The sequence below is a fragment of the Bos grunniens genome, chromosome 10, assembly GCF_055505025.1.
Source record: "Bos grunniens cultivar Pamir isolate PY7600 chromosome 10, Bosgru_T2T1.0, whole genome shotgun sequence".
Lineage (NCBI taxonomy): Eukaryota > Metazoa > Chordata > Mammalia > Artiodactyla > Bovidae > Bos > Bos grunniens.
In genome coordinates this window covers 22379747-22406349 of record NC_141174.1, presented here as the reverse complement: position 1 = coordinate 22406349, position 26603 = coordinate 22379747, and the positions used below count along the sequence as shown (strand labels likewise).

Below are 26603 nucleotides of genomic sequence, written 5' to 3'. Positions count from 1 at the left end.
CTCTTGGCTCTCTAAGTTCTGCTCTTTTTCATTCTAGCCTGTCTTCTCTTTTGCATTGCCCTAGTTTATCCTCAGTAATTGAATGTGTTTTCTATGGGAGAACTACTGAGAACTTCTGAAACAACAGAAAGTCCACATTTACTCAGGCCTGTGTGTTCCATCCCCTACAGCTCACACCTTCTAGAAAAGTAAAAGTCTCCCCACCAACTCGCTGGTGATTAGATTTTTCAAATTGCAAAGCAGATGTTTCTGTTCAACTGTTAGAAATTGAGGGTTTAAGCACAAACAACCCAAGGAAGACCCATTAACTAAAATTTACTCACATTACATCAGCAAGTGGAAGTAAGAGTCTAGATTTTTTCTATTTTGATTTTGTAGGATTAAGAGAGCCCTGGGCAACTGATAGAGGGCAGGGTTTTTTCCTTGGATGAGGATGGAGATACAGGTAGAGCACCTGCGTGTGTGCTCAATCGCTCAGTCCTGTCCGACTCTCTGTGACGCTGTGGACTGTAGCCCTCCAGGCTCCTCTGTCCGTGGGATTCTCCGGGTAAGAATACTAGAGTGGGTTGCTGTTTCCTTCTCCTGCTTATCTTCCCTACCCAGGGATCGAACCCTGTTCTCCTGCATTTTCCTGCAATGACAGACAGATTCTTTGCCACTGAGCCATCTGGGAAGCCCAGAAGTAGAGTACAGGACATACCAAAAGGGGGGAAAATTAAAATAGCACTGTTTCACATAGAAATTTGTGGCGATTGTTTAAGTTTGTGGTTACGTGGATTGTGAATGGAACCTTTTTTTTTTTGCGGGGTGGAGGGGGTACTTGTTTCTGTGTAGCTTCAAATTCTGTTTGTAAATATAGTGTTGCTGTTTGTTTTTCAGATTGCGGGGTTAGTGATATGCTTTCCTAAACAGCAGGAAAGTTGAAGATGTCTAAACACTTAGTGGCCTTGACAGTGACCACCCTTCTTGGTGTGGCTGTCGGAGGGTTTGTCCTGTGGAAGGGCTTCCAGCGCCGGAGGAGTAAATCAAGCCCGGTGACCCGGCGGCGGCTGTCGCAGCAGCAGCAGCAGCAGCAGCAGCAGCAAGTGCCAGGCGGGAGAGAGCTGCCTGCTCCAGGAGAGGACCAGCCGCACTCCATTGCCCCCAGAGCCTCATGGGAAGAGAGGATCCTCGGAGCAAAGGTGATGACTGTGTCTCAGGAGGCGGAGTGGAATCAAATTGAGCCCTCACTTAGGAGTGAGATAGAAGATTTTCCAGTGCTTGGAATTGATTGTGAGTGGGTAAGTTAAAAAGCAAAACTGAAACAAGTATTTTCCACTTTTCCAGAGGTCTTGAGTAGTCAAATAGAGGATAAGATTAAAGGAGAATTAGCTTGTTCTTAGTTCAGTTCAGTTGCTTAGTCATGTCCGACTCTTTGCAACCCCACGGACTACAAAACGCCAGACCTCCCAGTCCATCACCAACTCCCGGAGTTTACTCAAACTCATGTTTATTGAGTTGGTGATGCCATCCAATCATCTCATCCTCTGTTGTCCCCTTCTCCTCCCGCCTTCAATCTTTCCCAGCATCAGGGTCTTTTCAAATGAGTCAGCTCTTCACATCAGGTGGCCGAAGTGTTGGAGTTTCAGCTTTAGCATCAGTCCTTCCAATGAATATTCAGGACTGATTTCCTTTAGGATGGACTGGTTAGATATCCTTGCAGTCCAAGGGACTCTCAAGAGTCTTCTCCAACATCACAGTTCAAAAGCATCAATTCTTCGCCACTCAGCTTTCTTTATAGTCCAACTCTCACATCCATACATGACTACTGGAAAAACCATGCTATGCTATGCTATGCTATGCTAAGTCACTTCAGTTGTGTCCGACTCTGTGTGACCCCATAGATGGCAGTCACCAGGCTCCCCCGTCCCTGGGATTCTCCAGGCAAGAACGCTGGAGTGGGTTGCCATTTCCTTCTCCAGTGCATGAAAGTGAAAAGTGAAAGCGAAGTCGCTCAGTCGTGTCTGACTCTTAGCGACCCCATGGACTGCAGCCTACCAGGCTCCTCCATCCATGGGATTTTCCAGGCAAAAGTACTGGAGTGGGGTGCCATTGCCTTCTCCGACTGGAAAAACCATAGCCTTGACTAGATGGACCTTTGTTGGCAAAGTAATGTCTCTGCTTTTTTAATATGCTGTCTAGGTTGGTCATAACTTTTCTTCCAAGGAGTAAGCATCTTTTAATTTCATGGCTGCAGTCACCATCTGTGGTGATTTTGGAGCCCCCCAAAATAAAATCTGTCACTGTTTCCACTGTTTCCCATCTATTTGCCTTGAAGTGATAGGACTGGATGCCATGATCTTAGTTTTCTGAATGTTGAGGTTTAAGCCAACTTTTTCACTCTCCTCTTTCACTTTCATCAAGAGGCTCTTTAGTTCTTCTTCCCTTTCTACTATAAGGGTGGTGTCATCATCATATTTGAGGTTATTGATATTTCTCCCAGCAATCTTGATTCCAGCTTGTGCTTCATCCAGTCCAGCATTTCTCATGATGTACTCTGCATATAAGTTAAATAATCAGGTGACAATATACAGCCTTGACGTACTCCTTTTCCTATTTGGAACCAGTCTGTTGTTCCATGTCCAGTTCTAACTGTTGCTTCCTGACCTGCATACAGATTTCTCAGGAGGCAGGTCAGGAGGTCTGTTATTCCTATCTCTTAAGAATTTTCCACATCTCTTATTAATTCAGCATACTACCTTGCCAAGATTCTGTTATCTCTGTGTTCTGGATATCTGGAGTACAGTTAGGAGCCAGGAAATGTAATCAAAGGAGGCCCCAAGCAGAATAGCTGCCACCAAATCAGATCACAGGTGGTAGGAGGAACTAAAGACGCCAATACAGTGATGACCAAGAAGAGAACACCTGATGCTGTGGGAAAAGTTTAGTATTCACACAAGGCCTTACAGAGCTACTGAGGGGATTTCTTTATATCAGCAATAGTTGAGTAGTAGTTTATACCAGTGACCTTGGGCCATCAGGAAAGGATTGGGAATTTTTAGTTGTTTGTATAAGAATTATGTCATTTTAGAAATATTAACATATTTCTATGTTATTTTAGAAATGTTTACACCAGCAACAATAGAAGAAAGCATTAGTAAACATTGAGCTTTAGTAGATTAGGAAAATTCTCATTTGTCAAACACCTTGATTATTCCAACCAAATGAAGTATAACTGCAGAAACAATAGGGTAGGATGAAGTGAATAGTTAGTAACAGCTATTGATTTAATAGTGATATGTTTACTATAGCAGAGTGAGTTAAAGTGGCAAATAATCCAAAACCCCCTTTGTTTTAGCTTTCAGTGTATTGAACTTCTGCTGATGCCACTCCTCCCTTCGGATGTGATTGCATTTCCCTGATTGCTGCCACAGAAAAACCTTCATCCATCCTCCTTTCCATTCTTCCATCTCCGATTCCCTTTCTCTTTCGTTTGCTTTTGTGTATTTGCTTAGTTATTATTTTTGTCCTTGTTTTATACAGTCAGTATTTGTTTAGATTTACCAAAGTGTTTACCTTTTTCTTTGCTCATCTTTCCTTGTATCTCAGAACTTTCCGGCATCATCCTCTTTAAGGCTGTTGTTTAGAAGTTCACTTTTTGAGGGCTCATTGATAGTAAATTAATTATTATTATTCTGTGAAAGTGAAAGGGTTAGTTGCTCATTCGTATCTGACTCTTTGCGACCCCATAGACTGTAGCCCACCCAGGCTCCTCTGAATTTGGGATTCTCCAGGCAAGAATACTGGAGTGGGTTGCCATTCCCTTCTCCGAAGGATCTTCCAGACCCAGGGATTGAACCTGGGTCTCTTGCATTGCAGGCAGATTCTTTACTGTCTGTGCCATCAGGGAACCCCATTGTTCTGAAAGTGTCCTTATTTTGCTTTTGATCTTTGAAGATATTTTCACTGGATACAAAATTCTCGTTTAGCAGCTTATCAGTTTCAAGGTCGCTTTCCACTGTCTTCTGGCTTCCATTGTTGCTGTTGAAAGTAACTGTCTGTCTAAATGTTGATTCTTTATACGTACTCAGATTTTTTGTAGACACTTTTAATATCTTCTTTTTGAATTGCTGATTCTGAAGATTCACTAATAATCTAAGAGAGACTAAGTGTTGTCGTCTTTCTGTACTTCCTGCTTGGGATTCAGAGAGAGATCTGGATGTGGTGACTGGTGTTGCACCTCAGTTCTAAATTCTCTTTGAAGGCTGCCTTCACCCTGTTTTTTCTTCTCTTCCTCCTCTTCTCACCCCTCCTCTTTCACCTCTTCTTTCTTGCTGAAATTTGATCAGCTATATTCTGAACTTTTTTGCTCTCCTACATGTCTTGTAATCTCTTTTATATTAAACATGTCTTAATCTCTGGATTTATTCTGCACAATTTCTTCAGGTCTCTTTTCAGTTCCCTTTTTATTTCTTTCATTTTGTGTAATCTGCTATTTAACTTACTCCTTGAATCTTTTTTTAAAACTTTTTTTTATTGTGAAATAAAACACATCAAGAAAAGTGCCTAGAACAAAAATATTAATATAACAGCTAGATGGTTTATCTAAAGAGAACAGTGTGTAACTGGAGACTAGGTTAAGCAACAGTATTTGCTAGCCACCCCAGAAGCTCCCCTTGTGGCCCCTTGTAATCATTGTCCCCCCCACCAGGGTTACTGTTATCTTGATTTTATGGTATTTACTTTCTTGTCTTTCTTTATACTTTTACTACTTAAACATGCATCCCTAGACACTGTAGTTAAGTTTTGTCTGCTTTTAAAGTTTAATGTAAATGAAAATATCTAGTGTGTATTTTGTGTCTGGCTTCCTTTGTTCCAACATTATGCTCGTGATGTTTACCGTTGTTGTGAGTGACTGATTTCATTACCATATGGCCATTGTGGGAATATATCCTGATTTGTTCATCCATTTTAATGTTGATGAACTTTTGGTTTGTTCACGGTTTGGGGCTGTTTCGAAGAATGTGAAGTGAACAAATGCACTTATTATTGGGCGTACAGTATTTATGAGTGGAGTCCTGGGTCTTGGAGTTTTATGTATATCTTTAACTCTTATAAATAATGCTAAATTGTATTCCCAGATGGTTTTAACTAGTTTACCCTCATCAGTAGTAATGAGTGTACCCGTTATTTTCAGCTGTTTTCAGAAGTGGTTCTAAAAATTTAACTTCTCACTAAGACTGTATGAAAACTGCCTTTGTCCTATATCCTTGTCCACATCTGGTACTGTCAGATTTTAAAATTTTAGCTCTTCTAATGGATGTGTAGTAATATTTTATTGTGGTTTTAATTTGCATATCCCTGATTAGCCCTGAGATTGAGCATCTTTTTAAAAAAATTTTATTGATCATTTGGATATCTTTTTTTAATGGAGTAGCTGTTCAAGTCACTTGCCTCCTTTTTTTTTTTTAATCAAGTTTCCTTTTTCTTACTGATTTATAGGAGTTCTTTTATAGTATAGTTATGAACGCTTTGTGAGTTAAATGTGTTGTAAATGTCTTCCCCCATTCTGTGGATTGCCTTTACATTCTTTTAAAGCTTGATGATCAAAAAATCTATATAGTGCTGTATAACAAGCCTTACCTTATCTCTCTAGTCATGAGTGTACTCTCCTATATTATTTTCTTGGAGTTTTGTAGTTTTAACCTTGCACATTTAGATTTTATACTCTATCTGGAATTGAGTGTGTGTGTGTGTATGATGTGAGGTATAGTTGAGTTTCATTTTCCCCTCATGGATATTCAGTTGTCCTAGCACCATTGGTTGAAAAGATAAAATTTTTCTTCACTGCTGTGCAGTGATACTAACTACTGCTACTAAGCATTTGCTCAGTCGTGTCCGACTCTTTGTGACCCCATGGACTGTAGCCCACCAGGGTCCTCCGTCCATAGGAGTCTTCAGGCAAGAGTACTGGAGTGGGTTGCCATTTCCTTCTCCAATGATACTTTACTATAAAACAAGTATCTGTATATGAGTTTATCTATTTCTGGACACTCTAGTAATCTAATTTTCTGTTCTTCCACCGGCGGTCACAAACTGTCTTAGTTACGGTTGCTTCGTAATGACTCTCGATATCTGTGACAGCAACACTTCCTTTTTTTTCTTCCTGTCCTGATCTTAAGTTCTCTGACCAGAGATTGAACCTGTGCCCGCCCTGCAGTGGAAGCACAGAGTCTTAACCACTGGACCTCCAAGGAAGTCCCAGCAAGACTGTCTATCTTGTTATTTTCCCAGAAGGTCTTGGATATTCTCAGTCCTTTGCATTTCCTTAAATATTTTAGAACTGACTTTTCAAGTTCTAACAAAGAAAAATTCTTGATATTTTGATTGCATTGGATCTAATAGATCAGTTTGTGAGGAATTGACCTTATTCTAATATTGAGTTTTCTAATATAAAAATATTTATTTAGATCATTAACTTCTCTTAGTAATGTATTTGTAGTTTTCTGAGATTTAATAAATTCTATTATAAGTGAAATCTTAAAAGATGTTGTTTCTGATAGATAGAAATGTCATTTTATTAAAGAACTTAACTAAACCCACTTATTAATTCTAATTACTTGTAGATTCTTTTTGATTTCTGTGTAAACTGTTATGTCATCTGTGAAGTGAGAATTTTCTTTCCAGTCCTTACACTTTGTATTTTTTTTCCTGCCCTACTGTATGAGTGGTGATAGTAGGCATCCTTGATTCATTCCCTATCGTAGAATGACAGCTTTTAACATTTTCTCATTGAGTATGTTGGTTGCATAGCATCATCGACTCAATGGACATTAGTCTGGGCAAACTCTGGGAGATAGTGAAGGACAGGGAAGCCTGGCGTTCTGCAGTCCATGGGGTCTCACCTAGTCGGATATGACTTAGCAACTGAACACAACAAATGTTATCTGCAGTAAGGTTTGTTTACAGATTAAATATATTCAATTCTATTCTTGGTTTCTTTTTCTTTTTAATTTATTTGGCTGTGCTGGGTCTTAGTTGTAGCACTTGGATCTTCCTTGCAGCCTGTGAAATCTAGTTCCCTGACCAGGGACCAAACCTGGGCCCCCTGCATTGGGAGCACAGAGGCTTAACCATGGGACAACGAGGGAAGTCCCTATTCTTGGTACTTAAGATTTTTTATGTTGTTTTGTTTTTCTGGTCGCTTGTGTGATCTTAGTTCCCTAACCAGGAAGTGAACCCAGGCCCTTGGCAGTGAAAGCATGGAGTCCTAATTGCCAGACTGCCAGGGAATTCACTAGAAGTTTTTTTTTTTTTTTTGAAAAATGAAATATTGTTGTTGGAGCAACATAGATGGACCCAGAGGATACTGAGTCAGACAAAGGCAGATATTCTAGGATATCACCTAATATGATACAAATGAATCTATATACGAAACAGTAATAGATTCACATACATAGACAACAAATCAGTTTTCTATTTAACAAAGGGAAAAGGGGGTGGAGGAGGGATAAACTAGGAGTGTGGGATTAACAGATGTAAATTGTTATACATAAAATAGATAAACAGCAAAGGTTTATTATATATCTTGTAATAACCTATAACGGAAATTAATCTGAAATATATATATAACTGAATCACTTTGCCCTACACCTGAAACTAACAATTTTATAAATCAATTATACTTCAACTTTTTAAAAGTTTTTTTTAAATCATGAATAGTTGTTGAATTTTATCAAGTGCCTTTTCTGCATTTCTTGAGATGAGTATGTCGTTTTTCTCCGTTAGTCTGTTGCTGTGATGAAATACATTAATTTTCAAATTCCTGGAATAAACCCAACTTGGTCATGATGTCTTATTCTCCTTATACATTGCTGATTTCATTTTGCTAGTGTTTTTTAAAAAAATCTATATTCATGAGGGATACTGGCTTATAATTCTACTTTCTAGAAATTACCTTGTCAGAGTTTGATTAAAGTATGAGGCTGGCTTCATACAATAGGTTAGGGATGTTCATTATTTTTGTGTTCTCTGGAAAAGTTTGTGTAAGATTGTCAGTTCTTTTTTCCTTAAATGTTTGATTAAAATCTACTGGTGAAACCATCTGGAATTTTCTTTTAAGGGAGGTTTCTGAATTATGAATACAATATTAAGATAGTTTGGAGGCTATTCATGTTTCCTATTTCTTCATGTCTGTTTTGATAAATTATATTTTTAATCTAAATCTTTTTTTTTTCAAAATTTTAAATTACAGATGTATTGTTTATAATATCCTCTAACAATTTTTTTCCCTATCAGATGGATATGTGAGGACGGCTCCTTTTTCATTTTTGACATTGCTTATTTGCTTCTCTCTTTTTTCTTGATTACTCCTTCCATGTGTTTATCAATGTTATTAGTCTTTTCAAAAAAATCGGCTTCTGGCATTGTTGGTCTTTATTGTTTGTTTGTTCTATTACACCAATTTGTGCTCTTCATTATTTCTTTTCTTCTACTTGCCTGAGTATAATTTGCTATTCTCCATCTATTCTTCAACCTACTCTAATCTGACATCCTATCATACTGCTGCACTGAAAGTGATGAAGTTGATGGCTTTCTTGTTTTCCAATCCAGTGGACACCTATTTGGAATCATGTTATGCTAGCTCTCCAGAGCATCTGTGTAATTCCTGCACGAGACATTCTCTCTGGCTTTCATGCCATCACACTCTCCTATTTCCTATCTTACTGGTCTTTCCTCTTTAAAAAAAAATTGTTTAATTCATTTTTATTTTTGGCTGTGCTGAGTCTTTGCTGCTGCGCAGGCTTTTCTCTAGTTGCGGTGCAGGGCTTCTCGCTGCGGGGGCTTCTGCTGCTGCAGAGCACGGGCTCCAGAGTGCATAGGCTTCAGTAGTTGAGGCACATGGGCTCAGTAGTGGCAGCTTCCAGGCTTCAGAGCACAGGCTCAATAGCTCATGGGCTTAGCTGCTCCAAGACATGTGGGCTCTTCCTGGACCAGGGATCGAACCCATGTCTCCTGCATTGGCAGGTGGATTCTTTACCACTGAGCCACCAGGGAAGCCCCTAGTCTTCCTCTTTTTCCTTTTCTGATCCCCCTTCTACCTCATATCTAAATATTGAGATGACTTATGCTTGGTCTCTTCTGTCCCACCCCAGTTCAAACTCAGATGCCTACAAGGTCCAGATAAGAAATGTCAGTGAATGATGTAGAGTGATTGTTTTGCATTTTTGAAGGCATAGGAATAGTTTTCAATTTCATAAAGAAATATGTTCCCTTCCTTTTTTCTTTAAACACAAGGTCTATGATCTATTTTCCATTTTCCTATTTTTGATAGGGACATGGACTGAGAAATATTTCTCTGTATTGGAGAAACAGTGGTTTACAGCTACAATGATAAATAGGAAATGACAGTTGGCTTCAGTGTTGAGAAGACATTATGGTGAATTAGAGAATTTGTGTCTTATGTAAATGAAGAAGCTGCTGTGCAGTTCAAGCCAAGTGTTGCCAGATTGTCCAGTTCTTTAAAAAGAAACTCAACATAATAGATTTTTTAAAATGTGAGCTCCACTAATTTAAAAGTTCTGACACCATTTTTAAAATGTGGAGACCCAAAAAAAAATATTAAACATATCTGTGGGTCAGCATCTCTAACTTATGTCCTCTATATTCTTTTTCTAAGGGATCTCATGTAGTTTTGTGGCTTTAAGTGTCATGATAAGCTGAAGACTTTCAAAATTAGAACTCCAGCTCTTTATATCCATCTATCTACTTGAATCCTCCCTTGAATGTCTAATAGTCATCTCAGACTTAATATGTTCCTAACAGAGCTCTTGATTTTTCTTCCCACACTTGTATTATCCCTAGTCTTCTCCACCTTTAAGATTAAAATCAGAGAGACATCCTCCCCCTTACAGGTTGTCTAACAGAAGTGATATGATTGAAAATCAGACACAAACAGGCAGTTATAGAATGTTAAGTTTCTTTATTGGCAAAATATATGGAAATTCAAAGAAGCAGTTATAGAAAGCAGGAAATAACACAGCATTCTCCCAGATAGAGGTATGTGTTTCCAGATTCCCCGAGTTACCCATGGTGATGTGCAACTATGGATAAATTCTGTACAAAATGAGGATTCTGCCATGCTATAGAAGCTATTATTGCCTTTCTCCTGGAGGCAGGGGATGGAGATGTTAAATATCTTTCTGACCCCTGACTCTTGCCTGATTTTTTCTGGAGTCTCTGACTATAGACAACCTTGCTTAACAGATGCAAATAATTAGTGTAATAAAGACTGAATGAAGTGAAGGTCATTTTCCCAAGAGCATCCCTCTGCAGGCCTAGGCTTCAGGCTTGCCTGAAGTCACCTCCCTTTTCCTTACTATTAACCCTTCCCTTCCATTTAGGAAGTATTACCAATGCTAGCTCTGAAATAGATTTTACATCGTCTACATCTCTACATCTCCTCTATTTCCCTCCTAGTCCAAGCCTCAAGTATTTCTTATCTGCACCTTTGCAATGCCTCCTGACTGGCCTCCCTACTTGGACTCTTATATACCTACGATCCCTTCTCCACAGAGTTAGCAAAGTGATCTTTTAAAAATGCATGCTTGATCATCTCAGTTCCCTGCCTAAAAAAAGCCTCCACTGCATTGTATAAAACCAAGATGTCTTAATTACTTATGTGTTCTTAATGACTCACATTCTTTCGCCTCTCAGCATCTCTCATTTTGTCTCCTGTTCTCTTTCCATCCTCTTTCTTACTATTTTCCAGCCTCACTGGGCCTTCATTCTGTTACCCGAATGGACAAGCTCATTCCTGTCTCAAAGCCATGGTCTAATTTAACTGATACATTAACTCCACAGAGGGGGTGCTCAATGTGTGTGCACACTAAGTCGCTTTAGTCGTGTCTTCTTTGCGACCCTATGGACTGTAGCCCCCCAGGCTCTTCTGTCCCTGGGATTCTTCAGGCAAGAATACTGGAGTGGGTTGCCATGCCCTCCTCCAGAGGATCTTCCCAACCCAGGTATCGAACCTGCAGCTCCTGCATTGCAGGCAGATTCTTTACCGCTAGTTAACTTTGTTCCAGCCCATAAATATGGTTTCAGATTCTTCTTTGCTCCCTGCTGCCATCGTGGGGTCATTTAAAGAATCACAGACTTTTCCATAATCTCTAAACCAATTCTAAGTAAATCACTGAAATATGGGAAAAGTGTTAGAAATTTTGTTTACAATGATTGATGGCATCATCCATTTAAAATTTTTTGCTCTTGTGTTTATTCAATAACATCTATATCATTAGTATAGTACCACATTTATACGATTTAAAATGCATGTGTATATTTATTGTGTATGTCCCAAATATTTTTTATGAGTTGACTAATCCAAAAAGAAGAAAAAAGACATTGACCACTGGATTGCATAAGACTAACAAAATTAAAATATGGTGTATTTTTTTCCTATTAAATATAGCATTGGTAAACCAAGAATTTCATTGTTTTCCATGGGTAGTAAGTGATGTCAGGGCAAAAAGATGTTGGCAGAGGATGAAATATAAGAAATTAAAACTAGATAGCTTATTCTTTATGTCAAATTGATTCTGCTAGAAGCATTATTCCTCCAATTATACATTCAGTATAAATTGGGTACCTATTGGAATCATAAACATTTGGATTCCTAGTGGAAAAACCTTAATTATCATTCAGTAGATATTAAGCACAATCCAGAAACAGTATTAAAAAGATAACTTATCTATCTATTTAATGTATTTTAGACAGTGGAACTTGATTGAAAAGATTTTCAAAGATCCCTGGCCTTAGGAATTAGCAGTGAGTATTATATCAAATTAGCAGTGCTAACGGAGGAGGCAATGGCACCCCACTCCAGTACTCTTTCCTGGCAAATCCTATGGACAGAGGAGCCTGGAAGGCTGCAGTCCATGGGGTCGCTAGGAGTCGGACACGACTGAGCAACTTCATTTTCACTTTTCATTTTCACGCATTGGAGAAGGAAATGGCAACCCACTCCAGTGTTGTTGCCTGGAGAATCCCAGGGAGGGGAGCCTGGTGGGCTGCCATCTATGGGGTCGCACAGAGTCGGACACGACTGAAGCGACTTAGCAGCAGCAGCAGTGCTAAATATTAGAAGTGGAGATTTTCTACTTTTTCTTGGAGAAACCTTATATTATACAGTGAGGGAATTATGTACTACTAAAAAAAAAAGGTGATTTGGCCACATCCAGGTGAATTATTATAGAACAGGAGCCAGTAGTTGAATTTCTTCTAGATCTTGTTGACTTTGGCTGAGCCCCAAGAAACAGACACATTGGAGATCAAACTGACCTGGTTTTATTTGAGGATATGGAGTAGCGCTCACTGATAAAGCAGTGCCTGAGAAGGGAACTCCTAAAGCTTTTGTGAGTTAAACCATGGTTTTACTTAGTATAGAAGTAGAAGCTGAGGATGAAGTCCCTCCTAATTTTATGATTCTTGATCTAGACTATTTCTTCTACATTCTACAGATTGGGAAACTCAGGTTCCAGTTCTGACTTTGCCCCAATTTCTCCGTGTTTAGGCAATTTACCTCATTTGTAGGCCTTACCTTTCTTCTCCTGAAAAATTAGAAGGATTGAAATTTATTGAATGCTTAACTTGGGTTCCGTGGATAGCTTTAGGGGGCCTTGAATTAATGTGAGTTTTGTATGTAAACTTTTCTAGGAATAATTTCCTTAGCTGTAAGCATTTTCTCCAATTTATCTATTACTTCAAAAAAAACTAAATCAGTTAATATGTAAAGTTATTTTTATCTCTTAAGATATAAGCATCCTAGCTTATGCTCAGTATACATTTTTATGAACAGCTCATGAACATAAAATGCTGAGAAAGCACTTTGTGCTGCAAGGATTTATTATATTGGCAGGTACCCGCTTATTGTTAGTACTGTATTTCCTGCCTCTCTGTGAAAATCAGATCTTCAGCCCGTGATGCCCTATAAATGAGTCAGTTTACTAGCATGCACATTAAAGAGTCTATGTTGTATTCTCATTTGGCACTCATTTCCTTAGCTTTTTAAAACCAATGTGTCTCACATGACTGTGCCAGTGTGTGTGTTCCAGTGCTCCTCCAGGTCAGCTGGTCACTATTTAAGGCCTGCTCATATTTCAGCCCTCAGGAACCTGTTTAGGCTGCTGCTTCGGAGTCCACTGCATTTGTTAGCAAAGGCTCATCCCTAGGTTTGAGCCAGACTGGTCAGCTCTTCTCTCGGGGAAGTCAAGGATGTGCCTCTCAGACGCTTTTGCCGCAGTGCCACGTTGTTCCTGGTGCCGTGCTGGGTGTGAGTGTGGCCCTGTTTTCCTCTGTTGCAGGTGAATTCCGAAGGCAAAGCCAGTCCTCTGTCACTCCTTCAGATGGCCTCTCCAAGTGGCTTCTGTGTCTTGGTTCGCTTGCCCAAGCTGATCTGTGGAGGAAAAACACTACCAAAAACATTATTGGACATTTTGGCAGACGGCACAATTTTAAAAGTCGGAGTAGGGTGTTCAGAAGACGCCAGCAAGCTTCTGCAGGATTATGGCCTCGTCGTGAAGGGGTGCCTGGACCTCCGCTACCTGGCCATGAGGCAGAGGTGTGGTTTGTATGAACACTTGGCTTCCTGTAGCTGTGGGGCGAATATTTTAGCAAAACTTGTAGGTCACTAAGACTCAATAACGAAGCCTCTAAAATTCTTTAGAAGCTTAGAGGCATCCGAGATGCCTATTGAATTTGTGAGGAAATACTCCACCTTCTGGTAAAACTTTAGCTACCTAGAACTGGTCTTTTTAGTGAAACATTAATAAGGTGTCTCTATAAGCTACAGGTTGTAAACTGATGAGCTCCTTGGGCAAATTAGAGTTGCAGATTTTTTTTTTTTTGCCTGTATGATATTTGGGGGAATTTTAGTATAAGTCCAGAAGATTTAATGTAAAAATCTGTATTTCTAGCTTCTCTTGGGTGATTTGACTACATGAAGTCAGTTCTGGGTGGTAACAGTTGGCGGGCAGCACTGTCCTCTTTAGATGAGCGTGTTTTCTTCAATTTGCTAGAGTCCCCACCTCTCCTGCTGTAACCCCTGACTCATCCTGATAAACATTTGAACGTACAAACCATGCTTTAGGCCAAAAATAATGAAACCTAATGCTGCACTGAGAGGAAGAGATTGTCCTTTCCCTTGGCATTTTATTATTAGGGAAATTCTACCTTCTTTTAAAGGTATATTTTCATGTATATTTGTGGTCCACATTTTAATAGTGTGAACTGAAACAGCCTTTATCCCTGACTTTCTCCATGGCACTGATACAAAAAGTTTGGAGGATTTGATAAATCAAGAGAAAGCCTGATTAAAATCTATGTTTATCATAATTTTTTTAGTATTAAATGAAATTCTATTTTGGCTTAGTAATTTGGCTTAGTAAGTAAAACTCATAAAGTGTCAATTTTTTCTAATAATATATTAAAATATTTACTGTATAATTTTTTTTAGCTCTGTAAAAGTATTTGGAGTTTACCAGCAAAAGCTGCTTTTCATCAGGCCTTCCTCCCCCTGGCACTGGCTCCCCAGAGGTGCCTGTCATGGTCCGGGTGTGGGTTGGAAAAGAATTTTTCCAAACATGAGACAGAATGAGAGGGAAATTAAGTTTATTACAGTGGGAGACGCTGTTAACGGACCAGCTCAAGGGAACCGACGTTGATTGGGGATCCTTAGTCCACTTTTATACCCAGGGTACAAGGAGTGGGATGGGGTCTTGCGGGTCATTTGCTGATTGGATGAGGTACGTATACTGGGTGCGGGGAAGATTAAGGCAAATACCTCCTCCCTATGGGGTAGGAGGGGAGACAGGTTATACTGCTCCATTAATAGTTACCTCATGGGGGAGGGAAAGGCAATAAGGGTCTGATTTTTCCATTCCTGCTTTCCAAGACCCTCCTTGGTTTTATCTGCTCTTTTGTCCTTGGGTCACCATAGTGTCCACAGTTACTGCTATTAGAGGACGTGTGTATAGTGGCCAGGAATTGACTCTGGAGCGGACTATGTGGGTGGGAGTCCCCATCTTCCTCTTACCAGCTGTGTTACCTTTGGCAAGTTCCTGAGCCTCACTGTTCCTCAGTTCCCTTGTCTGTAAAAAGTAGAAATAACAATATTCCCATCTCATAGGATTGGTGTGAGGATTGAACGGGTTAAACTATGTAAAGAATTTAGAAATAGTGTTTGACATATAGTCAGAGTGCTGTGTAAATTTCAGTCATCATCCTTATCATTACTACCACCCTCAGCACTATGATCATTCAATTGGTTTGTCCTTCCAGATCACTTTCTATCCAGTTACAGTCCTCTTTATGAGTATATGGGCTTCCCTGATGGCTCAGCGGTAAAGGATCTGTCTGCAATGCAGAAGACGTGGGTTCAATCCCTGGGTCAGGAAGATCCCCTGGAGAAGGAAATGGCAACCCACTCCAGTATTCTTGCCTGAAAAATCCCATGGACAAAGGAGCCTGGAGAGCTACAGTCCATGGGGTTGCAAAAGAGTCAGACACGACTTAGCAACTGAGCACACACCCATGCATTGTGAGTATATAGAAGTTATAAGTATCCTTACTTACATGGCTAAATGCAGAATGGCCAAGTGTCAAAATAAAAATTTGGCCAAAGTGGAATATTACTGTAAACTTCTCTAGATATAAGAATGAAGCATTCAGCTTTTTAATTTTTAATGAAATCTTACAAAATTTTAAACATTCTTTATTATTGAATACTTCAGTAGTAAAATATAAAAATTTTGACATTATAGTAGAAGAAATTTGACATTATACTTAACACTTTTAGCTATAGGTTGTCCCTGATGTCGGCTGTAAGAGGTTGATACTTTCATTTGACTTTGGAAAAGAACAAAAATTTTCTTGGTAATGCTGTTCTCTTTTCTTCATGCTCTTTGCTGCTGCTGCTAAGTCGCTTCAGTCATGTCCGACTCTGTGCAGAAGATAATTCATTATTGAGACTGTTGTGTATGATTCTGGAATCTTTCCTAGTGAAACTTTGAAGTGGCAAAGATGGCCTCTTGTTTTTAATTCATCCTCAAAAAATGTGAAGCTTGCCCAAATATGACATTTGAAAAAAGATTAATGACCTAAATGGAATTGAATTAATAAAAACCAAGTGCTGTCTTTCAATGAGGGTAATGATTTCAAAAATTACAAAATACCAAGGCTTGATAAATTGGATAGATGTTAAAAAGATTGAAATAAGGATTTTCCTGGTGGTCCAGTGGCAAGAATCTCCCTGCCAATACAGGGAACCCAGGTTCAATCCCTGGTCCTGGAAGATCCCATGTGCCACAGAGCGACTAAGCCTGTACCTCACAACTGCTGAAGTCCACGTGCATAGAGCCTGTGCTCCGCAACAAGAGAAGCCACTGCAGTGAGGAGCCTGCACACTGATGCTAGAGAGCAGCCCCTGCCCGCAGCAACTAGAGAAAGCCCATGCTCAGCAACTGAGATCCATTGCAGCCAGAAATAAAATTTAAAAAAATAAATAAAATGAAAAAGGATAAAGTAAGTATTTACTGTCATGGAAGGAGGTCCCCAGTGCATTAAGTGATTGAGCAAGTTTCAGAACAACACCGAGCAAATCTAAAAAACTGTATCTGCTCTTCCATCTAGCCACCTCTTTGCTTGTTTATTTGTAGAATGTGTCTGGAAGGGCCACAGCATAACTCATAAGGGTCATTATTCTTGAGGCGCGGAAGTGCGGGGGTGGAGGACTTTTACTTTTCACCGATTACTCTTCTCTGTTGTCTGTATTTTTAACGATAAGCATTCATTTCTTTTATAGTTACTATTATAAAGGAAAACATGAAAAGATTTTAAAGAGAAAGTAGTTTGTCTACCTCAAAGTCTTCATTTCCGTGAATTGAACCGTGACCTTATATATTTTACTTAAGTATATCTGGATCTTTTTAAACTTTTTAGTCAGTGCTGCTGTTAGGGGGTGATGAAATCCATCAAGTTACTGCTTGTTTTTGTAAGGAAAGACTTCCTTTTCTTTACCATTATAATGATTTCATTTTTCAGAGTAACCGAGGGAGTCCTATATATTTTAACACTGACGGGAACCTCATCTCCTAGCTTCCTCTAAAACTTCTAAGCTCTCACCTGGTAACCAGGAAGTCAGCTGCACTTGTGTAGACGGATTTGTTCTTTCTATTTTTGGGCTGATATATTCTTAGTTTTACATTAACCTTTATTTGAACTCTCCGATCTTTGGCTAAATTAATTTTTTTTCACCTCCCTGCAGCTATTTTAATCAGAAAGTGTTAAAAGAGCAGAAGATTATTTTATTTTATGGTATCTTCACTCCCTCAGTGAAGGATCATATTTTTCAAATTTGAAAAATAATGCACAAACACTAGCCAATTCAAATATAAAAAATGTAAGGATTTCTGATCACCCCAAACCCTACACCTAGAGATAGCATCACTAACATTTGACTAATATCTTTCTACTTAACTCTTTGTGCTTCTTCTCTCTCACATACCTAGAGTCACATACACACATTTATTGTGTACTGTATATATATTAATACAAAGAGTTCATAACATATGTTTTCTTTCATAATCTCTTTTTACTTCGCTAATATGTCATGGACGTCTTTTCACATCAATATAGATCCACATCCTTATTTTTAACAGCTATATGGAATTTAATTGCATGGATATTTAATTAGTCTTCTATTGAGGGTGTTAGATTGTTTCCAGTTCTTTGCTACTATAAATAGTGCTGTAATGAAGATTGTTTTATGTACATTTGCCTGAGGATAATTTACTAGAAGTAGAATTATCAAATCACAGAATATTCCTGTTCAAAATTTTGATAGCTAAAAAAGCCTTGACTATGTGGATCACAACAAACTGTGGAAAATCCTTAAAGAGATGGGAATACCAGACCACCTTACCTGCCTCCTGAGAAATCTGTATGCAGGTCAAGAAGCAACAGTTAGAACTGGACATGGAGCAACGGGCTGGTTCAAAATTGGGAAAGGAGTCAAGACTGTATATTGTCACCCTGCTTATTTAACTTATATGCAGAGTACATCATGTGAAATGCTGGGCTGGATGAATCACAAGCTGGAATCAAGGTTCCTAGGAGAAATATCAACAACCTCAGATATGCAGATGAGACCACCCTAACGGCAGAAAGTGAAGAGGAATTTAAGAGCCTCTTGATGAAGGTGAAAGAGGAAAGTGGAAAAGCTGGCTTAAAACTCAGCATTCAAAAAACAAAGATCATGGCATCTGGTTTTATCACTTCATGGCAAATGGATGAGGGGAAAATAGAAAGAGTGACATGCTTTATTTTCTTGAACTCCAGAATCACTGTGGATGGTGGGTGCAGCCATGAAATTAAAAGATTGCCTGCTCCTTGGAAAAATGGGGAAACCTAGACATTCCTACGTTTATGACAAACCTAGACAGCATATTCGGAGAAGGCAATGGCGCCCCACTCCAGTACTCTTGCCTGGAAAATCCCATGGATGGAGGAGCCTGGTAGGCTGCAGTCCATGGGGTCGCTGAGAGTCGGACACGACTGAGCAACTTCACTTTCACTTTTCACTTTTCATGCATTGGAGAAGGAAATGGCAACCCACTCCAGTGTTCTTGCCTGGAGAATCCCAGGGATTGGGGAGCCTGTTGAGCTGCCTTCTGTGGGGTCGCACAGAGTCGGACACGACTGAAGCGACTTAGCAGCAGTAGCAGCAGCAGCAGACAGCATATTGAAAAGCAGAGACATCACTTTGCTGACAAAGATCCGTACTGTCAAACCTATAATTTTTCCAATAGTCATGTACAGCTGGACCATAAAGAAGGCTGAGTGCTGAAGAATTGATGCTTTCAAACTATGGTGCTGGAGAAGACTCTTGAGAGTTCCTTGGACAGCAAGGAGATCAAACCAGTCGATCCTAAAGGAAATCAACCCTGAATATTCATTGGCAAGACTGATGCTGAAGGTGAAGCTCCAATACTTAGGCCACTTGATGGGAAGAGCTGACTCACTGGAAAAGACCCTGATGCTGGGAAAGATTGAAGGCAGGAGGAGAAGAAGGTGACAGAGGATGAGATGGTTGGGTATGATCACTGACTCAATGCACACGAGTTTGAGCAAACTCTGGGAGATGGTGAAGGATAGGGAAGCCTGGCGTGCTGCAATTCATGGAGTCACAAAGAGTTGGACACGACTTAGCAACTGAACAACAAACAACATTTATTGACAAACTTTTTCATAAAGATTGAACAAATGTTCAGCTCACAAATTTTAGATTAGACTGTAATTCTTCATGTTCCACAATACTAGATTTAGTTATTTTTAAAGATCTTCATAATCTGAGAGAGTTTAAAATGGTATATACTTTTTGTTTTATTTGATGTGGTAAGATTGAGTATCTCATTTGTTTATTGGCCATTTATATGCCTTTTTTTGATTGTCCTATTCTTGTCCTTTGCCCGTTTTTGACACTTGATTTTATTTATTTCTTGTAGAAACAATTTGCTCTCTAATGGGCTTAGCCTGAAATCACTCTCTGAGACTGTTTTGAACTTTCCTCTGGACAAGTCCCTTCTGCTTCGCTGCAGCAACTGGGATGCTGAGAATCTTACTGAGGACCAGGTACTTCTCCTATCAGAGTAGTTGAAGAGTGGAAGAGTCATTGCTTGTAAAGTATAATTATTTAAAGAACTCTAAGCCTCAAAATGATGTATGTTGGGTGGGAATGCCTTAAAATAGCCTCCTTGATGATACTCAAGATAAATGCTCTATAATAATGTACATGCTGCTTGAATAAAAGGGTAAGACTCCCTGTTCTTTCTTTCTTTCTTTTTTTTTTTTTGAGCATTTACTATATGCCAGGGATTTCAGAAAAATGTAAAATTTTTATCATGAATAAAAATGCATACTTTAAAAAAACAGTGTTATAAGACTTATTATAAGGAACAGCAAGTAGTTCTCCTGCCTTCCTCCCCCATTCTTAATTGCTCTTCCTTCTTTTCAGAGGCAACCAATTTCATTTTTTTCTGATAATTATCATTATATTTTAAAATTGCATGCATATATTACTCTTTCCTTTTCTACATATTATTTTCTCACTTCTTGCTGTGGAAATCGTGATTTAGTGCTCTTGCAATTCCTGTATCCCCAGATACTTATTCCCTCCCCCATGCTCCCAATAGAGGTAAATCGTCATTTTTATCAGATTAATATCTACTTATATTGATATTATTTATAGCTGCTCCACATAGTCAGTTGCAGTTAAGTATTTTTCTTATACAACTCTTTGATTTCCCAGGAGTAGTAATTTATATTTTCATTTGCTTAGTTTTCTGTATACCTGTTAACTATGTCTACTCCAGACTCTCCTCTCTGCTGGTTCAGACACAGTCAGGTAACTTAGTCATTTAAGTTTCCCTTGGAGCTAGCCCTCGCGGAGTCCTTGGTCTTCCTGTTGCTTTCAGGACCGGTTGCTCTGTAGCCCTGCCTGCCAGACTCTCATCCTGTTTGTGTTTACCGTCAGAGTGGGAATTCTCATCACCTCTCTGCTATAGCAGGTCCTCTGTTGTACAAATCTTGTCTTTTTACTTTCTTGTCCTGGTGGAGTACATTGAAAATAGCTTCCTGAGAAAAGGAGAATGAGAGGTTAATTTATGACGCCCTGCACATTGGAAAAGATACTTGTTTCCTCTCTGTTAACTGATGCTTTGGCTGAGGATAGCATTTTAGGGTGGAAATCATTTTCCTTCAGAACTTAGAAGACAGTGTTTCTTGTAGCTTCCAGTGTTGATGTTGAGTATGTGACTTGTTTTTCTTTCTGGAAAATCTTCTTTCTTAGTTTTTAAGTTCATGATGATATACATTAGTGTGAGACATTTTCCCCTATAGTCTTAGAATTCAGTGGACCCTTTCGATCTGGAAGCTTATGTCTTTCAGTTCAGGGAATCATTCTCATAACATTTCTTAGGAAATTTCCCTTTCTTTTGTTTCTACAATTCATATTGTATATATATTGGATCCCTTGAATTAATCTTCTTATTGTCTTAGTAAAATGTTTTCTCTTTGGTTTTCCATCTCTATATTTTTTGTTTTATCTTCTGGGAAATTTCAAGTTTATCTTTCAATATGTCACTCAAATTTTTAATTATCCCTATTGTTATAAGAGCTCCTGGTCTTCTCTGAATATTCACCTTTAAAATAACTTTTCATTTTTGTTTGATAATATCTTCTATTATCTTAGAGTATTGAAGGTTCTGAAGTTTTTTTTTTTCCTTCCTGAATTGCGTCCTTTTCCTCTGAATTTCTAATTTTAAATGTTTGATTTGGTCTTTGTCTTTCATGTTAAAGATTTTTTTTGAAATGTTTAGATCCTTGCATATCCATTTTTATTTATGAAGGAGACATTAAAGCACCAATTGAATCTACTGGCCAATTGAATCAAGTGCCAATTGATGAATGAATAATAAAATACAGTATATCCATACAGTAGAATATTATTCAACAGTTAAAAGGGTACATGCTACAACATGGATGAGTCTTGAAAACATTATGCTAAAAAGTGAAAGAAGCCAGTTACATAAGATCACATGTTGTATGAGTCCATTTATATGAAGTGTTCAGAGCAGGCAGATCTTTAGAGACAGAAAACAAATTTGTGGTTGCTTAGGACTGGAAGAAATAGGGGATGACTGCAAAAGGATATAAGAATTTTTATTGGGCTGATGAAAATGTTCTAAAATTGATATGATGAAGGTTGCACAATTCTGTAAATATACGAAAAATCCTGAGTCATGCAGCATCTCTAAAAGACATATTTGGGACAGTTGGAGACATTAGAATGCAACCGTGTATTATTGTATTTTGTCAGTGTTATAGTTCTTGGGTGTGACAGTGGTGTGCTTATGTAGGAGAATGTCCTTGTTCTTAGAAGATATGCACTAAAGTATTTAAGGATGAAGTATCATAGTAGCTGCAACTTAATATGGAAATGTGTTCAGCCAGAAGAGAAGTATTTGGTGTATGTGTATAAAGAGAGAAAGCACATGTTGGCAGCTGTGAATGTTAGTTGCCATTCTTTTCTGTAGGTTTGAAACTTCAAAATAAAACACTGGGGAGAAAAGGTTAATTGCCACCAAATTTGAAACCAGATTTGTGATCCATATTGTTATGAAAATTCAGAATTTCCAGAGACTCTTATTCATTCAAAATGTTTATTGTTTTTTTTTTAATTATAACCATAATGACATTTAAAGAAATGGAATGAGAGCACAGCACATATAACCAAATTTCTTTGACTAGTGGGTTTTATTATCAGTAACTACAAATTATAATCAAATGTCAGTAACTGTAAGACTTTTCTCTCAGGCCACTCAGTTTTTCCAGACATGAATCTTCTAGTCTTCTACCCAAGAAGTATAAGCCCACAGCCTATATTCTGGTAGCTGAGTGGAAGAGGTGGTGCTGGTTATCTCATTATTTAATATGTAGATTTTCCCATAATCCCTCTTTTGCCTGATGACACTTTGCCCCCAACCTCTGCCACCCCTGATATTACTAGGTCCAGATCCTCTGTGATTTAGCCACTATATAACGTACACCTGTCAAAACCCAAACTCTGTACACTGAGTAAAACAAAGCAGTAATATGAGTTGATTGCAGTAACTCATGGGACCTGGTACTTCATTTTTTTTGATTGCTAACTAATACTTCATTGTATGGATAGACCACATTTTGTTTATTTGTTCATCATTTGGTAGAGTTTTGAGTTGCTTTCCTTTTTCTAGGCTGTTATGAATAATGCCACTCTGAATATCTGTGTATAAGTTTTTATGTGGACATACATCTTCAGTTCTCTTGGGTAAATAACCTACAATGGAATTGCTGAGTCATATGATAACTTTATGTTTAACTGTTTGAGGAATTGCCAAACTATTTTCCAAAGTAACCATCATTTTATAGTCCCACCAGCAATATATGAGGGTTCCAATTTTCCATATTGTGTTTGATTTGGTTTTAATTTATATTTCCCTAGTGACCCATGATGCTGAGCATCTTTCATGTGCTTATTGGCTAATGTTATATCTTCTTTGGAGAAATGTCTATTCAGATCCTTTGCTTACATTTTAATTGTGTTGTTTGTTTTTAAATTGTTGAGTTTTAACAGATCAATGTGTGTGTATGCATACATATTCTTTATATATTCTGGATGCTAATCTCTTATCAGATATATAATTTATAAATACTTTCTCCCATTTTCTGCAAATTTTCCTTTCACTTACTTGATGGGATCATCTGAAGCATGAAAGTTTTCATTTCGATGAGGTCCAGTTATCCATTTTTTCTTTTATTCCTGATGCCTTTACTGTCATATCTAAGAAATTGTTGCCTGACCTAAAGTCATGAACACTTACTCTTATGTTTTCTTTGAAGAATCATATGTTTTAGCTCTTACACCTAGGTTCATAATTCATTTTGAGTTAATTTTTGTGTGATGTCTGAAGTAGGAGTCCAAATTTGTCCTTTTGCATGTAGATACCCAGCTATTCCAGCACCATTTATGCTGGAATTTCAATTTTCAATTTTCAATGCACCATTGAAAGTGCATTGGATTCCTTATCATTTGAAAATAATTTGTTAAAAAAGTACTCTGCACTCTTCACATTCAAACACCTTCTTTTCCAAGACTGCTTGCTGACAGATATGTAGATGGTTAAGTCTATGTGGAAAATTTTATCCAAATTTCTTTTTCTAGTATTCTGGTTTTTTTGTTGTTGTTCTAAAAGTACACACAGAAAAAAGATCCATACTAATAGTGTTATCTACCAGGCTTGATTATTAAAGGTGAATTAAAGGAATTTTAATTAAAGTCCTTACATGCTTTGTTCAGTTCAGTTCAGTTCAGTCTCTCAGTCGTGCCTGACTCTTTGCAAGCCCATGAATCGCAGCATGCCAGGCCTCCCTGTCCATCACCAACTCCTGGAGTTCACTCAAACTCACATCCATCGAGTCGGTGATGCCATCCAGCCATCTCATCCTCTGTCGTCCCCTTCTCCTCCTGCCCCCAATCCCTCCCAGCATCAGAGTCTTTTCCAATGAGTCAACTCTTCGCATGAGGTGGCCAAAGTACTGGAGTTTCCGCTTTAGCATCATTCCTTCCAAAGAAATCCCAGGGCTGATCTCCTTTAGAATGGACTGGTTGGATCTCCTTGCAGTCCAAGGGACTCTCAAGAGTCTTCTCCAACACCACAGTTCAAAAGCATCAATTCTTCAGTGCTCAGCCTTCTTCACAGTCCAACTCTCACATCCATACATGACCACTGGAAAAACCATAGCCTCGACTAGACGGACCTTTGTTGGCAAAGTAATGTCTCTGCTTTTCAATATGCTATCTAGGTTGGTCATAACTTTTCTTCCAAGGAGTAAGCGTCTTTTCATTCCATGGCTGCAGTCACCATCTGCAGTGATTTTGGAGCCCCCAAAAATAAAGTCTGACACTGTTTCCACTGTTTCCCCATCTATTTGCCATGAAGTGATGGGACCAGATGCCGTGATCTTCTTTTTCTGAATGTTGAGTTTTAAGCCAACTTTTTCACTCTCCACTTTCACTTTCAAGAGGCTTTGTTAGGAAAAGCTATTAATAAAATTAATAGTTTTGACTACTTTTATTTATGACCAGCTTGCCTGTGCCTAGTTGCTTGAGAGAATGACTTACTATTGTTAAATACATAAATTCCAGAGATGGACCCTTGTGACTTTTGATCTGAGGTCCATGTTTGAAGCTGTTTTTCTTGTTTTACACATCGTATTGATGTGTACAGCAGTTTGCTTCTGATCAGTAGTCACACAGGCCTCGTAATGAATCTTGGTGTTAGTTTTTCTAGATGATCACCATTTCCGAAGTGAAATTCATGTACTAGCTGTCAGACCTGTGATAAGTACCCTACCCCAAGCTGGAAGAAAATGTGTCCAGCAGGTTTGGGCAGATAGAAGATAGAAAACAGAAGATAGAAGACAGATAGCAGATAGAAGGAAACTTCACTGATTTATATAGATAGGAATTTCAAGCATGTAGAATAAGTCATTATTTTATCTATGTTACATGAGGGTTCATTATACCATTTGATTTATTTTTGTCTAGTTTTAATTTTCTTTGTAATGAAAAGGTGTTAAGGAGTAGATGGTGCCTGAGTTACTGTGCATCTTGAGTTAGAATCTGGAAGCGGTCTCTTGTGTTTGTGACTGACTTTGAACTTGCTCTCTCTGGTTCGCCTTCTGGATTCTACTGATCTCTGACTTTTCTCTTCAGGTAATTTATGCTGCCAGGGATGCCCAGATTTCAGTGGCTCTCTTTCTCCATCTTCTTGGATACCCTTTCTCTAGGAATTCGACTCTAGAAGAAAACGATGACCACATTGTCTGGAGAAAAATCTTAGAGAAATGTCAGGATGTGGTAGATATCCCATTCCGAAGTAAAGGGCTTAGCCGATCAGGAGAAGAGGTTAATGGGGAAGCAACAGAATCTCAGCAGAAGACAAGAAATAAGAAGTCGAAAGCTGATGGAACGATGCCAGGCAACCAGCAAGGGAGAGACCCCAGAAAACATAAAAGAAAGCCCCTGGGAGTGGGCTATTCTGCCAGGTAACTGAGTTTTTCTGTGTCTGGTAGGTTCAGTTCCCCGGCCTGCAGCAAAAGGCATGATGCTTTACCCTGGGTCTGGGAAGAAGGCTCTCCAAGGATTTTTATTTTTCCTTTCCTTCAGGGACATTTGGAGCTAGCCTTTATTTGTGTACTTTTCCCTTTTATTTACCCTTCTACTGTTTTATTTTGAGCAGTGGAAGTGGAAATGAGGAGTGTTTAGCCTAGCTTCGTCACTGACCTCGATACAACCTTAGATCTGTATTCTATTATAGATGAGAAAAGTGAAAGTGTGGTCACTCAGTTGTGAACACTATGGACTGTGGCCCTCCAGGCCCCTCTGTCCATGGGATTCTCCAGGCAAGAATACTGAAGTGGGTTGCCATTCTCTTCTCCAGGGGATCTTCCTGACCCAGGGATTGAACCTGGATCCTCTGCATTCCAGGCAGATTCTTTACCATCTGAGCCACCAGGGGGTATAATTATTATTCCTTGCTTGCTTCAGGAGAGCAAAGTAACATGAAGTGCCTCAGACTTTTCAGGAGAAATGCATCATCTGATTTCTTACTCATTTGGTATTTGGTTATTTAGAATGGTATCCAGGCCCTAAACTTATGTTATTCTCTAGTCAATGAGAATTTTCCTGTACAGCTTATGTCTCTATTGCAGAATGATGACTAATAAATACTTTGGAGTGGAAGTTTGGTTCCTCTAAGCAAAATGCCTTTAGGAATTAGATGATTAGAGTGAGGCGAGTATTGCGTATGGGCCAGAAATAAATCCACAAGGCATTCATCATTTTAGCTTGAATTTTAATTGACTTGGTTTAATCAAGGGATTACAGGGAAGTTTCTTCATGTTCTGTTCCTGCTTGCTTTGATGGTAGAACCATGTAAACACTAATTTCCCAATCTATAAATATAAAA

At 38.7% G+C, this 26603-nt stretch overlaps 1 protein-coding gene across 3 annotated transcripts in view; it reads left to right on the top strand.

Annotated features, from left to right (window-relative positions):
• The window catches only part of EXD2 (exonuclease 3'-5' domain containing 2), a 56020-nt gene that overhangs the window by 21485 nt on the left and 7932 nt on the right, over positions 1–26603 (top strand). For 2 of the 3 annotated variants that reach the window (XM_086320045.1, XM_086320047.1), the window contains exons 2-5: positions 880–1280; positions 13341–13597; positions 19539–19665; positions 25349–25680. In XM_086320045.1, coding sequence (XP_086176171.1) covers positions 927–1280; positions 13341–13597; positions 19539–19665; positions 25349–25680 — 1070 coding nt within the window. In that variant the 5' untranslated portion in view covers positions 880–926. Of the gene's footprint in view, positions 1–378; positions 548–879; positions 1281–13340; positions 13598–19538; positions 19666–25348; positions 25681–26603 lie in introns of those variants that run through there. The other variant, XM_086320046.1, reaches the window with a different exon arrangement.